The sequence below is a fragment of the Pseudoliparis swirei genome, chromosome 23 (genome assembly GCF_029220125.1).
Source record: "Pseudoliparis swirei isolate HS2019 ecotype Mariana Trench chromosome 23, NWPU_hadal_v1, whole genome shotgun sequence".
NCBI classification, from domain to species: domain Eukaryota; kingdom Metazoa; phylum Chordata; class Actinopteri; order Perciformes; family Liparidae; genus Pseudoliparis; species Pseudoliparis swirei.
This window is the reverse complement of record NC_079410.1, coordinates 20,787,890-20,802,625: the sequence shown is the minus strand read 5'-3', so window position 1 is coordinate 20,802,625 and position 14,736 is coordinate 20,787,890. Positions and strand designations below refer to the sequence as shown.

The following is a 14,736-nucleotide window of genomic DNA, read 5'->3' as shown; positions in this document are numbered from 1 at the left end:
ATGATGTATTGGCCAACAGCTGAATTCCACTGGAACTGATTATTACAGCTACAGATTACATGTTGGTCCCACGTCAGGACATGGCTGCTCTGGCCTTGTTGGCACCTTGGTAGTTGAGCTCATTTGCATCAATGACGCCTCAAACGTGTCCGCTTTGAACATGTGTGGTAATATTAACCTGTTGACTCCTTAAAAGATCCTTGTGTACGTCCTCTTCCTTTTTCCTGCCTCTAAATTCACTCTTCCCCTTCAATGAAGCCGCAGTTCCTAATATGATGAGCTGATCTGTCGTTACTTAACCCTTGTGTTGCCTTAGGGTCATTTTGACCCGAATCAATAAGACACCCTCCCCCCGCCTTTGGGTCATTTTGACCCGATTCAATGTTTCACCCTCCTGTTACCTTTATATTTACTAACATATTTTACCCTTTGGGTTCAATTTGACGCCAGCAATTAAAACCTCCAGAAAATTATTAGAATTAATATTGTTTTCCAAGTTTAAGTGTGAGGCACTTTATGTTTGTTTGTTGACTACCGAAAGAACACCGACATTAAACATTGAATGGGGTCAAATTAATCCTAAGGCGGGGGGAGGGTGTAATATTGATTCGGGTCAAAATGACCCTAAGGCAACACAAGGGTTAAAGAAAAACTTCGATCCGGCCTATTAATTCTCACGTTTGAATCCCGTATCAGAGGATATGATTCAGTCTGTTGTTTCCACACAACAGACAGGCTGGAAACACAAACAGCCGCTTGAGAGGAGGAGCAGTGGGGGGGAGCATCACTCATATAATGAGAGGGTTATATGTGTGTGTGTGTGTGTGTGTGGGTGGGTGTGTGTGTGTGTGTGTGCGCATGTGTGGTTGGGGCTATACATCATTGCACCCCTGGCTGTTATGATTGCCTGACCCGGGATTTCAGCGCATTACCACCTTAACGGCTTTGTGGCTGGATTTATTCGTTGAGTGCACACACACACACACACACACATGTTTCCACACACAGCCACAACACTTTCTTGCTCATAACTGGTTGAAAGTGTCTCGCTGTCAAATCTATGGAGGTTGAGAATTCATTTTAAAATGAGGATGTTTTTTTGTTTTTCGGGGATTTGACCTCGGCTCCTCGAGTCTGCGAAGAGACACAAAGCGTTTCTGTTTCTCACGGGGAAACTCGGGCGCTATCCAAAATTGTGACTTTGTTTTCTCATGATTTGGTTCTCAAACAAAATGTTTTTTTAGGGATATTCACATTTTAGCTGACAACCAACAATCAGCGGTTTCTTCTTCTATTCTTTCCTGCAACAGTCCTGCAATTTGAGGAAAGGGTACTATTTTTTGTATCCGTTCAACTCTGTTTTCTTCCATTTGTGTCACTTCACCAACTTCGTGTGCTCAGTGCTGCCTCTAAAATGTGTGTTTAGGCTGAACACACTCTTTCTGTCAGGGAGGTTGTGCTCAGCCGATGACGTTTTTAATTGGAATACAATTGCGATGGGGAGAACTAACCATTTATCATGAAATCACATTTTCCCATCTTATTCCCCCAAAATCTTTCCCCGACTATCTCAGGGAGACCCACAGAACACATGTGGATTACCAAACTCTGATGAAAACAGATCATCTGTAAGCAGTGAAAAGAATGAAATCTTCCAACAACTGGTCAGAAAACTCTTCCAAGTACCTTGAAATCGGCTTTTAATATGACGTAATAAAAATGACAATATTAAATTATTAAACAAAACTAGCCAAGTTTTATCTTACGAGGAGCCGAGAGTAAGATAGAAAGTGTTAAATCAAGCCCTCGGGAGTGAAAATGTCTTCTCAGCAAGTTTTGAAAGACTCGATAATCATTATTCATGCAGCCTGCCGTGCAGCTAACCAGCCGTCCACAACTCTCAGTGGCAAACCAGCAGAATCACAACAGCTCAGCCCTTCACTCATCAGCACTCCTCCTCTCCTTTGTCATGTTCTCCCTCCATCATGCTCCAAGTGGACGGTCCTTTGACCGGCTCCCACACCAACACACCGGTCAGCTGTGTCCTCTCCGTGTTTACCTCTATAGCCTTTCTCCCTGTTCCCCGTGCTGTCTTTCTCTTTACTTTTCACATTCTCATTTGATTTATTCTGTTTCTGACCCGATTCAGTACCTGTGCTTCTTTTGTATTTTAGATATGAAAATATATATATTTTTTTTTCAAATAGGTTTTCTTCATACCCATCATATTCAACTGTGATTTGTAATTTGTTTTATGACCCTGATGAAGACTACAATCCTAAACGCGTTGGTCTTCGTACTACAACAGTGTGTCTCGATGTCAGCCAATCAGATGACTGGAGTAGGTTCATTTCGTATTTGCGAATACGGAAATACTATTAGTGACAAATGTGATGCTTTGATTGTTCAAATAAAATGGTTCTCTTCATGATTGCTCCTTAACTAACAGATGATGTCATAATACTAGATTTCCATCCGCTTTTTAATTTATTTTCATCGGGAAAATGTTTTCATCCAGAAGGTCAAAGTAAAGGTCAAGTGACAGAGTGTCCTGCTCCAGGACGCTTGCCAACATCTGTCCTGCCGATTGGAGGGCATTCGCATGTCGCTTCTGATAAACATCAACAAAGATGCTGAATCTCTTTTGACCTGCATGTGATGAAGACTGCCAACCGGATTAAAACAAATACCTCCCGAACAATCCCTTGTTTGAAGGAGAGAGCGTCACACAGAAGTGTTTGATTCAGGGGGGAGAAAATGTGCCAAGAGCTGCAGCTTCCATTGTGTTTCTGGTGGCTCTGTGACGTAAAACACGAACGCATGCGGATGTCCACCTCTGTCCTCCTCTTCCTCACCCTCCTCCTTTTCTCATCCTGAAGGTTGAGAAGAGGTCTGGTAATGACAGGGTTTTAAAGTAGCCCCCATGGCCCGACTCTTAACACCCGATGGGCTGGTCGGTCACACCCACACTCTGTCTCCATCTCTTCCTCTTCCTCTCCCCCTCACACACACACACACACACACACACACAACCCTGTTCTCTACACTAGAATTAGCCGTTGGCTGCACTCCAGTCAGATCCGCTCAATATTCCACCCTTCCAAAAAAAAACACCCTCTCCCTTCTCATTGTTCACTGGAGGCCACACATTGCCACAGTCATAGTTGTGTCACAGCGATCAATCACCCATCAATGTGAAACCGCTACACTGATACAGAGAAAACACGACTGCACGGTAACGTCCCCCAAACTGCTCCCCTCCTATCCCCTGACATCCGTCTCTTGGAATCTACATCCATTTCCCACTCCCTGACCTCCAGCTGGTTCTCTCTCTCTCTCTCCAGTCATTGCTCCCTCATTGTTGCATACCAACATCACACCCATTATCACCTCTCTGTGATTCAGTCACTTGATTCATGACCCAGCTGGTGGCCTCCTCACACATAAACACGTCCATTGACACATGGAGGCATGTGCACACGCGCATGAACACATGAATATACGGACGAGATTTAGGATTAGTGGATTGTTCCCGATTTCTTTTCCTCATCATTCTGTATGTGACCGACGGCGGTGACGTCGGGCATTAACGAGCAGCGTCATGGTTTTAATTTGACATTTACATTTGCTTATTCCATTTAGGCTCCATTACATTGAAAATGAAGTTGGCAGCTTGTTCATTGTCTTACCGGGAGATTAGCGGAGAGTCAATACAAGCTCGCTTTCTGCATCAGCGTCGGCAGAAGCCTGATAATTATTGTATTTGTCTAATGTACAATCAATAATGCCCAAAAGTGCCATCATATACAATAATTTGACTATTCTGTGATGCTCAGTGGTTGGTTTGAGTCTGTACGGCGTCATTGGAGAAACTGCGTTAGCTTGTTGCAGGGGCTGCGTGTGTGAGGACGGACTAAAAGAGAAGTGTGCAGTTCATCATGTAGCCTGTAGAATCGCAGTCATATGTGACATATGACACTGCAGTCAGATGTTGCTCTTGTTGGAGCACTGGCCTGATGGAGGGCCTTTGGAAAAATGCCTGATTCTCCCAATGGCCGGTCCAACTCTGACAACCGGAGCCAAAGAAAAACTAAAACGGGGAGTCACGTCAACGTTGTTTATGGGACAAATGGATGGGACCTTTATCCCCCTCCTCCATGGGTGCTCAAAGTACTGCTTGGCAACTCCTTATTTCATCCCCTCATCCCAACAACAAACATATGTATTATATAGAATCAATATAACATTTTCAACTAGAACGGGCACTCGGTAGAGCGCATACCTTCGCATATCACAAGATTGGGCATTGAATTATGAACATGTTGGCATTAGTTGCCAATTGGATAACAATTGACCGTGCTATGGTAAGAAGAAGATGTTGACCTTTTCATGACCTTGACCTTTGACCCGATTGATCCCAAAATCTAATCAAATGGTCCCCGGATAATAACCAATCATCCCACTTAATTTCATGCGATTCAATAAGAGTTTGACCTTTTCATGACCTTGACCTTTGACCCGATTGATCCCAAAATCTAATCAAATGGTCCCCGGATAATAACCAATCATCCCACCAAATTTCATGCGATTCAGTTTAAAACTTTTTTTGTTATGCGAATAACACGCATACAAATAAATAAATAAATACACGGCAATCAAAACATAACCTTCCGCATTTTCAATGCAAAGGTAAAAATACAACGCTTCTTACAGGTATTTTTCAATGAGCCGATTGAAGAAATCTATCCAGCAAGCGATTCAAGATAATCTTATGAGACTAAATGCATCAATATCATCATGAGTGTTGGCGACAATGCCATTATAATGTATTCCCCTGCTAATCCTTACCACATCTACGTAATAATCCCGCCCCTCTCAGTTCATACCTGGAGTTGGTCATGTCCGCCTGTCGTCCCTGGCTCTTCTCCAGCCCGAGCTTGGTGAAAATCCCGACCAACACCATGATGGCCACCACTCCACAGATAATATACACGATCATGTGGGTCCGATCCTTGTCCGGTTCCTCTCGGACCTCCGTGACGAGTTCCGCCGGCTTCCCGGTGTTCGCCCATACGGGCGTGTCGTAGTTGGAGCAGGACGTCTGGTCCAAACTGTGGATTTTGAACTGGCAGCAGAAGCGGTAGAAGCAGGAGCCGCAGCAGAACAGGTAGATACCTACGTGACAGTTGAAGGGCGGGTCCCACTGGCCCATGACATCGTAGTAACCCCAGCAACGGTTACCGTTACTGGGAGATGTTTTCTCCTCCGAGTCTGGCGTCGGGGTTGCCAGCGCCGCCTCCGGGATGGGCGAATCTGTCGTCTGGTTGTCGGTGGCGACCTGGGCCGAAGCCTGACCTGACGGCCAAGAGTTCAGTCCACCCAGAGAGGTCAAACCCAGCAGAACGGCCAGGGAGAAGCTAACCAACAATGGATGCACGAAGGTAGCCATCTTGGTCTTACTCCAGGGTCTCGTGGTGGCTCAGTGCCGACGTGGAAGTGTTAACGATGGAAAAGCTTCTGGGGTTTAAAAAAAGAAAAGAAATTGAGAATTATATATCCTTCTTATTCAGATCTTCAAATTACAGTCACTGAATGAAAATGAGGTTGTAGAAGAAATAAAACAGCATTCACTTTGTTTCTGTGTTATCAATGCACACATGTACACAGGGCTGAACCGTCATCAAGGGGCAGAGGAACAAGTGAGTGAAATAAATCTCACATCTCAACAGGAGTGAGTTCCTCACATGCACAGACACGTCGCAGTCCCTGGCTGTTTACAATATGTATAGGTGTGGGTTTATCAATATTCCCAAATTCAGTAAATGTCACCTTTCACAACGCCATACGTCATCAGCAGACAGCAGAGGCGGTCGTAAACAAATCCAAATCCGGTGGCTTGGAGGGAATGTAGTTTAGGAGGGCTTGTTACCTACCAATAAACTTGCCTCTGGCATTCCCAGCACTAAGCTCCCCCGCTGAGTGGTTCAATAATCCGTGAAAAGTGAGAACTCTCGCTTCCTGACGACGTTTGCAGAAAAAGAAGGCGGATTCCTCTTAAACTTGCAGATAGTCACGGGCTCCCACATAAAAGGCTTTCTGCTCTTGAGACGGACTCATATTCCTGAGTGGATAACGACTCAGATGCTCAACGCTGGAGTCAAATCAGTTGTGATGTGCTGGAAATACTCCGAGCAGAGTGCAGGGCTTTCCCTCTCAGAGTTTAACTCGCATCCCTCATCCCCCTGCTCTCAATGTCACTGTTCAAAGAGAGCTTTTTTATCTTTGTGGTGGGCATCTTTTTCGCTGCCGCCTTGCTCCACTGTGGTGAACGTTATACTCCCTCCGTGAGATGTGTAGATCCAGCCTTTTATGAGGGATATTAAATATTGAGCTTTTATTTTGTAAAAGACTGTGCGGTGCTATTTCCTTCCAAAAATCCAACAGGTAAAAGCAGCTGAGCATGTGTTCTTCAAAACGTTGCTCCGGACTCTCGTTGAGCTGGAATCCTTTGATGATTACAGTCCAAAAGCTTTTGCACCTGGGGCACACACAAACACGCACACACACTCACACACACACACATTCACAAACAGCTGAAATCCACCTGGCCACAGTGTCAGATTGAAGCTTTTAAGCGAGACAGAAGGAGTCCAATGGGTTTTTTTGGTCCCGGCCGCGCGTGGGGCTCCTGTTGATGATGCGTTGATCCTCCGGCTGGATCCCGGGGTCTCTCACAGACCCGGGACGCCAGCTGCGTGATCTCTCTCTCTCTCTCTCTCTCTCTGTGTTGCTCAGTCCTGCCCTACAAGTGCTAAGACTAAAGAGGTGCAAGGGGAGGGCTTCTGATGCGACACTGAATCTCTGATCAGAGTGTCTTAGCGTTGCTGCGTCTACGACACGAGAGAATCTGTCCAAATGAGACGCTGGGATGGCTTGACCAGAGTGGAGTGTCCCATGAAATGGATCCTGGCTTTGGCGGTTGTGTCTCTCCTTCCTTGATTTGCTTTTGAGCTGAGTTTTTGATGATCTCGCTTTGTTTACTCTCTGATCATCATCTCCCTCTCTCTGATGATATTTTTGCCTCTTTCTTTCCCCCCCCCCCCCCCCAACAACTTACCTCCCCCTTTCCTCTCTGTTCCAGCCGGGCTGTGCGGCGCTTTTGTCGTGGCTGAGGAAATACCAGCGCGGGGTCAGAGAGCCCTGTGCACTTTTCAGTGTCGCACTTGTGAAAGCCTCATTGGAATAATACTCCCCCGGCCCATGCGGACGACAGAGACAAGTGGAGATGCGACAGCCAGACAGCCGAGTGGCAATGAGGGCAGATCAAAAAATATCCTGTTTTCAAAAGAAGCCCCCCTTGGAAAATGCAGGACTGCCTGCAGAAGAATCTCTTTGTTGCTCAAAACTCAGTTTCCCTTTTTCCCAAAATGTCTATTTGCATCAATGTGGTTTTTTTGTGGTCTTTCCCCCCCCCCCCCCCCCTTCTCTCTCTGATCATAGAAAACAGACAAAAGAAATTCTCAAAGCATTAATATGCAACATTTTTCTTGGAAAATCATCTCCAAATTCTTTTCATGCAATGGATTTTTCTTTCAATTCAGTCCTTGTCCGGCTGCAGCTTCTTTGAAAACAGTCATAATTTGATATATATGTATAGGAATTTTATATATATATCATATGTATGTGTTTTCACTGGTGCTCTGCTTGTGGGATGCTCCAAACAGAAGTGGGACGAGAAAGTAAAAGCAATAAAATGCTTCTTTTTTCTTTCTTTTTTATTCCATCCTCTCCCTTTGTTGTTGCTCCTTCATCAGTGTATTCCTCATGTCCTCGATGCCTCGGCTCCACTCAGTGCGTCTTTATCCGGTCCGCTGCTGATGCTCGCGCTGCTGCTACTACTGCTGCTCTCTGCCAGGACTGGATGACAATGTACACTACATACTTTCTCTCTTTCTCTCTTTCACTCCTCCCTCTCCAACTCACTCCTCCCCTCTTTCTCTCTCCCCCTCTCTCTCTCTCTCTCTCTCTCTCTCACACACACACACACACACTTGTATGTCTTTAGTGCGTAAATGAGCGCAGCTCCAGCCTGCTGACTCTGTCTTTCACTCTCATCCTCTGTCTCTCATTATGTGTCACTGAGACTTTTCTCTCAATTTTGTCCCTCGTTCTTTTTTTCTTTTTTCGTGGCTCTCGACTATCAAACACACATGTTCCTTTCTTGTCGCCCACATTCCTGTTATCTATCATCTCTTCCATTGCTGTCAGTTTACCTGCTGCCTGTCTAACCTTTTCAGTGTGCGTGCGCGATGCATGTTTGTGTGTGTGTGTGTGTGTGTGTGCGTGCGTCTCTATGTGTATGAAGCATTACATTCGTGCCTGTGCGTAATTACTGGTACCTTTGCACATCCTTTGTGGGAGCGTGCCTGGAACATGTGTGATGCTGCAGTCTATAAGGGCTGATTTAGGGAAGGGGAGAGAGAGAGAGAGAGAGAGGAGTGGATGGAGTGTGAGAAAGAGGGAAAGAGGAAGCAAGAGTGATATAAACAGAAAGGAAGGGGGAGGCAGGAAGAGAAGGAGGGCAGGAGAGAAGAGGGGAGCGGAGCAGCTGCCAGAGAGAGGGCTTGACAGAGAGGAACTGGGGAGCGAAAGAGGAGAGGAATTATCGCTGGGGAGGGAGGGGGATTAAGAAACGTGGGGAAAGCGACTGGAATAGGAACTGGCAGAGGAATAGTGGGAGGAAGAGTGGCGATAGGAAGAGGATGCAGACAGGTAGGAGGGGGGGGAAGCAACGTTATCCTGAAGGGAAGTGACATATAGACCTGGATAGAAAAAGAGAAAGGCAATCAGTCAAGGCCTCAGAATATTCCCAGGAAATTGACTGAAGATAAAGACGCAAAATGTTATGAATTTTGAATCATCCCAGATAATAATGTTGAATGTGAACTTGATTTTTTTTGAAGACGCAGAAGAAGTAGCGCCTCTGGGTCTGACCACCAAACCTCATCAGAAAGTACTGAGAGAGGGAGAAAAAAAAGCAGCCACGGAAACGCTGCTTAATATTTCATTCTGTTTATAAGTGTCGAACATTATATTCATCTTAAATATTAATTTTTCAAACTTCTTTTTTTTTTTTTTACATAAAAGCTTGAACGCTTTTCTTTCATTTCCCTGCAACCCTCTTATCCTTTCATCTTTTTTTTAATTCTTTTCACACGCACACTATATCTGCAACCTCATGCATTTGAGCCACGCTGTTTTTCTTCTTTTGTAGTCGTCCTCCCAGCTCATCTTCAAGCCCTCTCGGCCTAAATGTGCTTAAAATCGTTGGCGGAGTGCGTCGGGAGTTGTGTCATGAACTACACACACACACACACACGCCGCACGCCGACACAGTGCCGTGACTTCACACTGCGTGATGAGCCGCAAATCAGCTAATCCTCTCCTCCTTCCCCGCAGCCTGACATTAAAGTGTCCTCAGCACATTCCCCTTAATGGAAAGCACGTCATTAATTAGGAGATAGAAATAAAAGTTGTGGTGGATAAAGACCGCGTTCCCACCATCAGAGAAAGCAGGACGCTGCCTCTCAATTGTCAGAGAAAGTGGAGAGACGGGGGAGCGGAGAGCGTTGGCTGGAAATCAAGATGGAAAGAAAGAGGGATGAGATGGAGGGGAGAGAGCGCAGATTGAATGGGTGTCTTAAATCAGTTCTCTCTCTCTCTCTCTCTCCCTCCCTCTCTCTCTCTGCTTGGTTGTGGTCTAATCGCACATTTTCCACTCTCAGTTGCTGTCGTGGTTTTTCTCTGGCACATCTCATGCAATAGTATATGGATATTTAAATAATAGGATGCTTCACAAAAACATATGTTCATATGTATATTCTGGAAGTGGGCAGTATAACTTACGATGTAACGTAAGTTATTAAAAGTCCTCTAGTTTGGCCGGTAAATATATACAATTTATATAGATATTGTGATAAGAAACAAGATTTTGTTTTTGATTTGGAGCATTGTAATATTGTATTATGGCATAAGTGTTTTACGGGTTTTAATGTAATTTTATGAATTTACCAGACTGTTTCAGCTGTTCTATTATTTGCCTTAAACCAATTTATCATTGAAGAGATGATTATTTAATCGAATATAATTGTCAAAATATGTTGTGAATTTACCGATAGTCAGTCCGACAATATTTCTAGATAGTTGCTTTGTATTAACTATATTATCGATTATTTGTTTTTCCATATCAGCCAGCCAACTTTATAGTTTTCTATTGCAATTAATATTCTTTACATATGTTTAAGTTTGCAGCCAAATAAAGCCACAAATACATATATTCGCAAACATATTAATATTTTTATAAATTGAAAATGCACTCATGCATGCACTCTGGTACGCACCACTGTAAACACACAACAACTAAATGAAACCTGCCATCGTGGTTTGTGTTGAAATAATAACACAACAACTGCACTACAACCGGCGTGTCTCCGGTCGCTTTGACTGAAGGCAAAAACATCCACAAAATTAAAAACATACACATCAAAACAATCTGTGGTTTGCAGAAACGTAGAAAAAGCCGCCATGTTTGACAGAGCGGCTGAGAAGATGTGCTGCACCGTGCATGTGACAACCTGGTGACAGGTCCGTTGGGGGAGGGGGAGTCAGCGGATATTACTGCAAAGAATCCGGAAAATGTATTCCTATTCGTTTACATCCCGAATATGTATTATTTATTTTGACACTCTCTAGCGTATTCTATCAAAATTAAGGTGACTGCATTCAGCAGATGTTCACTTTCCTTTCTCTTCCTGCATTTGTCATCCCTCCCTTTTCCCTGGTACTCGTCTCCTTTCTTTTGTTCTTTTATTCATGCTGTGATTTAGTTTTTCGTTTTATATATTGTCTGTCACTGTTTTATGTTGTATTGTATGGAACTTTGTGTGACGTGCTGCTGCTGCTGTCTTGGCCAGGACACTCTTGTAAAGGAGATTTTTAATCTCAATGAGGCATTTCCTGGTTAAATAAATTTAAAATAAATAAATAAAATAAATAAATGACCTTTTTTTGTCCTCTACTGTCTTCTCATCTTCCTCCCCTCTTCTTCATCTCCACTCCTTTCCTCTTTCATTAAATCTTAAATACACTAAGAGCGGATGAGCACCTCAATCAACCTCTTCATCTCAGTCAACTGGTGCCTTCGCTTCCCACCACAACCCCCTCGTTACCTTCACTTTCTCCTCCCCTCGGTCGGTCTTAATCAGTCTTCGTCGCCAATCCGGTCACTCCCTCTCTTTTCTTCTCTCGCTCCGTGTCATTTCCTTCCGCACGCTGCTCATCGGTTCTGTACTCTGACTATCACGAAGTATATATTAGTTCGGAGTGGAGATCAGCACCAAGAAAACAGATTAAGTTATGCGAGTGTAACTCAGACTAGGCCATGAGAGAATACAGAGTGAGTGTAAGAGAAATGTTGAACCTTGAAAACAAAATAGAGTCATTTAAGAGAAAATGGCAATCTGAAAGCAATGAAGTAGAAACCAACCAAACACTAAACAAAAGAGAGCAGCAGGTGGCCTTAGAGCTGCATTATTTCTAAGAGCCAGTAGGGTTGAGAAAAGAGGTCCAATTGTAGTCACTGAAAAGATTACCCAATTTCTACTTGATTTATTACTACCTCAGTAAACATTCAGTTCATGAAAGGTTATTGTTACATTTTGGTTATTGTCTTATTCAGAGATCAATTGTTCTTGGCTCCACCCTATGATGTCAGTTCAGGTTGTAACAGTTTAGCTCCACACCTTCCTTTTTGTAGTAGTTGTTTTCATCCTGTCACTAACTATCATGTCATTCCAGATCCTGCTTCCCATCTCGTCAATCCAACTCCCTTCACCTGCCTCTGATCACTCCCTCATTAGTCCCTCATTCCCTTCACCTGGTCCTCACACCCTTCTCACCTGCCTCTGATCACTCCCTCGTTAGTCCCTCATTCCCTTCACCTGGTCCTCACGCCCTTCTCACCTGCAGCCCATCCCCTCATTAGTCCCTCACTATTTAGCTCCCTCACTTCCACTTGTCCTCTGCCAGATTGTCTTGTGTTTCTCAGACCAAGCCCTTGAGCGTTCCACTGTGTGTTTGTTTATTCGGTCTGTTCCGTTCCTGACAATTAGTGATGGTGAGATGAAGCCAGTCATGAGGCATCGAACCACTTCAGCCAATTGGTTCGAGAAAGGGTTCATTTCTCGGAGCTTCATGTGCTCACGAAACCACCTACTGGCCAAGTGTATAATCACAGGCAGCTGTATCTGAACCACATAATGTGATGCATTGAATTTTTGTGTCTGTTATGGCTGTTGGGAATGACTATGAATTACAAAAATGTATGACCAAATCATTTCTGTACATAAATTATCACATATGTGCATAATAAAATGTTTTTTGAATGTATTCTGTGTGTGTAAATGTTCCCAAAATTGTAGTATCATATGATATGTCAGGTTGTGTAATAATGTTATTATGTCACTTTAGGAAAATGGCATGGGCTTAAGCAGGCAGAGGACAGTGAACGTGTGTGTGTGTGTGTGTGTAACTAGGAAGAGGGGACTGAATATGCGTTTGTAACTTGGACAGTGATGTACAGGACAAGGGACATTTTATTCATTTTTATTCAGAAATAACAGTTTCTTAACAGTTCCATCTTATCTCCTCACTCTCCTAACTCTCCAAACTATCTCTCTCTCTAAACTCTGAACTCTCAACCAACAACCCACATTTTGAATGGATCCTGAGGGTTTTATATTGCTGTCAAACCTCCCGGAAATATCTGAACCACTTCCCGAAGCAGTCACGTGGTACAGCCGGACAGCGAGGTTTCGGACGTCATCATCTTTGGCTCCTCCCCTAAATGAAGCAAGCCTCGATACGCGCTTCGAGGAAACGCCCCCTCCATGACTCGACACACGCTTCGAAGCGTCGGCACATCTCGTAACAACACTACAGTAAAGGATCTTCATCAGCATTATCTGTCTCCTGAGTCGTGCATTTGGGTTCACCCTCATCCCGTCGTGACACAGGTTGAAAAAAGCCAAGATGGCAAAAGCCAAATCGTCAAGATGGCTTAATAGCCCAGATGGCAACAGTTAAAAAAACAAGATGGCAACGGCCAAAAAAACAAGATGGCAATGGTCAACAAACCAGGTGGCATTGGTCTAATTGAATAAGACAACAGCCAACAAGTAAAGATGTCAATGGCCAAAACCAAGATGGGAAGAGCCCAGACACCAAGATGGCAACGGACAACATGCTCACTGCTGTCCACAACGTCACAAAGTGCACTTCTATATTTTCCACTCCTGTACACTTTATGACCTTTGTCTGTGATAAGTGCAATATAAATAAACTTTACTTACATGGAACCTTTGTTCAGCTCCGTCCCAAACCGCGGCCCTCCCAAAACCTTGTCCTTGACTACAAGGGTCAGACATCATATCCTCGTATAATTGATTCGAAGCTAGCACACACACACACAAATTAATACTTTCACACACACCTAAGCACAAACACTCACCCACAAACAAAAGATATCGTGTTCCCTCGAGGATCACCAAGACAGCGTTTAACGGCATGGAATGTATTGTTATGCTGTAACAAGGTGTGTGTGTGTGTGGGGGGGGGGGGGGGGGGGCGTCTCTGATGCTTTATTTTATTGCTATTATATCTCTGACCGTGACATTGTTTTGACAAAGCGCTGCATTGAAATCCAACATGCTACTGTCTCTCTTATGACCTCCTTTAAAAGATATGTTATAAACTGAGGTAATATTGTTTTATAGGATAGTCATTTAAATGTTGAAACTCAGTAGTTTTGGAATTGCACAAAGTAAATCTTCTTTCCTCTCATTTTTAACATTGTTGAGGACGCATTTGTCTTGTTTGAATGACGGTAAATGGACAAAAACAACGTTAGGTGTGAGTCCCCACGTCATGAACAGTCTAGTGTTTCCACAGTATCAAAATTGTGATTTTGATATGATAGCATGCCTAAATATCATAATACCGATCATGAAACAATAAACTTATAACACTGGGAAAAGTAATGGAAAAATATAATAATATATATTTTTTGAATTTCCTGATGTTATACTGTGGATACATAACCAGGTATTCAAAAGAATATCAGTTTTCTTTTTTTCTTTTTTCTTTTTGAAACGACCCATCGGCGCAGAAGTAAGAGTTCAGGTGGAGAGTGGTACTGCAGCACAGGACGGTGAGAGGCTTCCAAAACAGCAAAAACACCAAATGATAATACATTTACATGAGAAGTTGATAAATGAAAAGAAAGATCAGTCACTGTAGAAAGTCACAGATTAGCCCCAGCTGGTGCTCATTAACAATCAGCCACCAGCTGAGGCCAATTATACATTGTTCCCTGAACCACACCCCCGCTCAACCCACTCTGCAGCCGAGCCTAAACGCACCTCGCTGCCACAGTTTACGAGTGGACAATGTCAAGCATTGACTATTTTTATAATAATAAATAATAATGCATTCTATGTGTTAGCCAATCTCAGAGTGCAACAGAGCCAGTACAAACATTGACTGTTTCCTTTCCGTCCATTTCATGCGTTCAATGTCAAGACTGTAAAATAATCATGTAAAACTTGCTTTGCGTTTGCTGAATTATAGGAGACGCTTTGACCGATTCAGAAAAGATGGTGAATATAATTCTTACATTTC

At 43.7% G+C, this 14,736-nt stretch overlaps 1 protein-coding gene across 1 annotated transcript in view; it reads right to left on the bottom strand.

The window, feature by feature from the left end:
* LOC130188617 (protein shisa-8-like) overlaps positions 1 to 7,262 on the bottom strand; it is a 107,500-nt gene extending 100,238 nt beyond the window's left edge. Inside the window, exons 1-3 of the mRNA XM_056407021.1 lie at positions 7,250 to 7,262; positions 7,118 to 7,168; positions 4,887 to 5,478 (exon numbers count right to left, since the gene is read on the bottom strand). Coding sequence (XP_056262996.1) covers positions 4,887 to 5,478; positions 7,118 to 7,168; positions 7,250 to 7,262 — 656 coding nt within the window. The remainder of the gene's footprint in view (positions 1 to 4,886; positions 5,479 to 7,117; positions 7,169 to 7,249) is intronic.
* Positions 7,263 to 14,736: the final 7,474 nt, after the last annotated feature.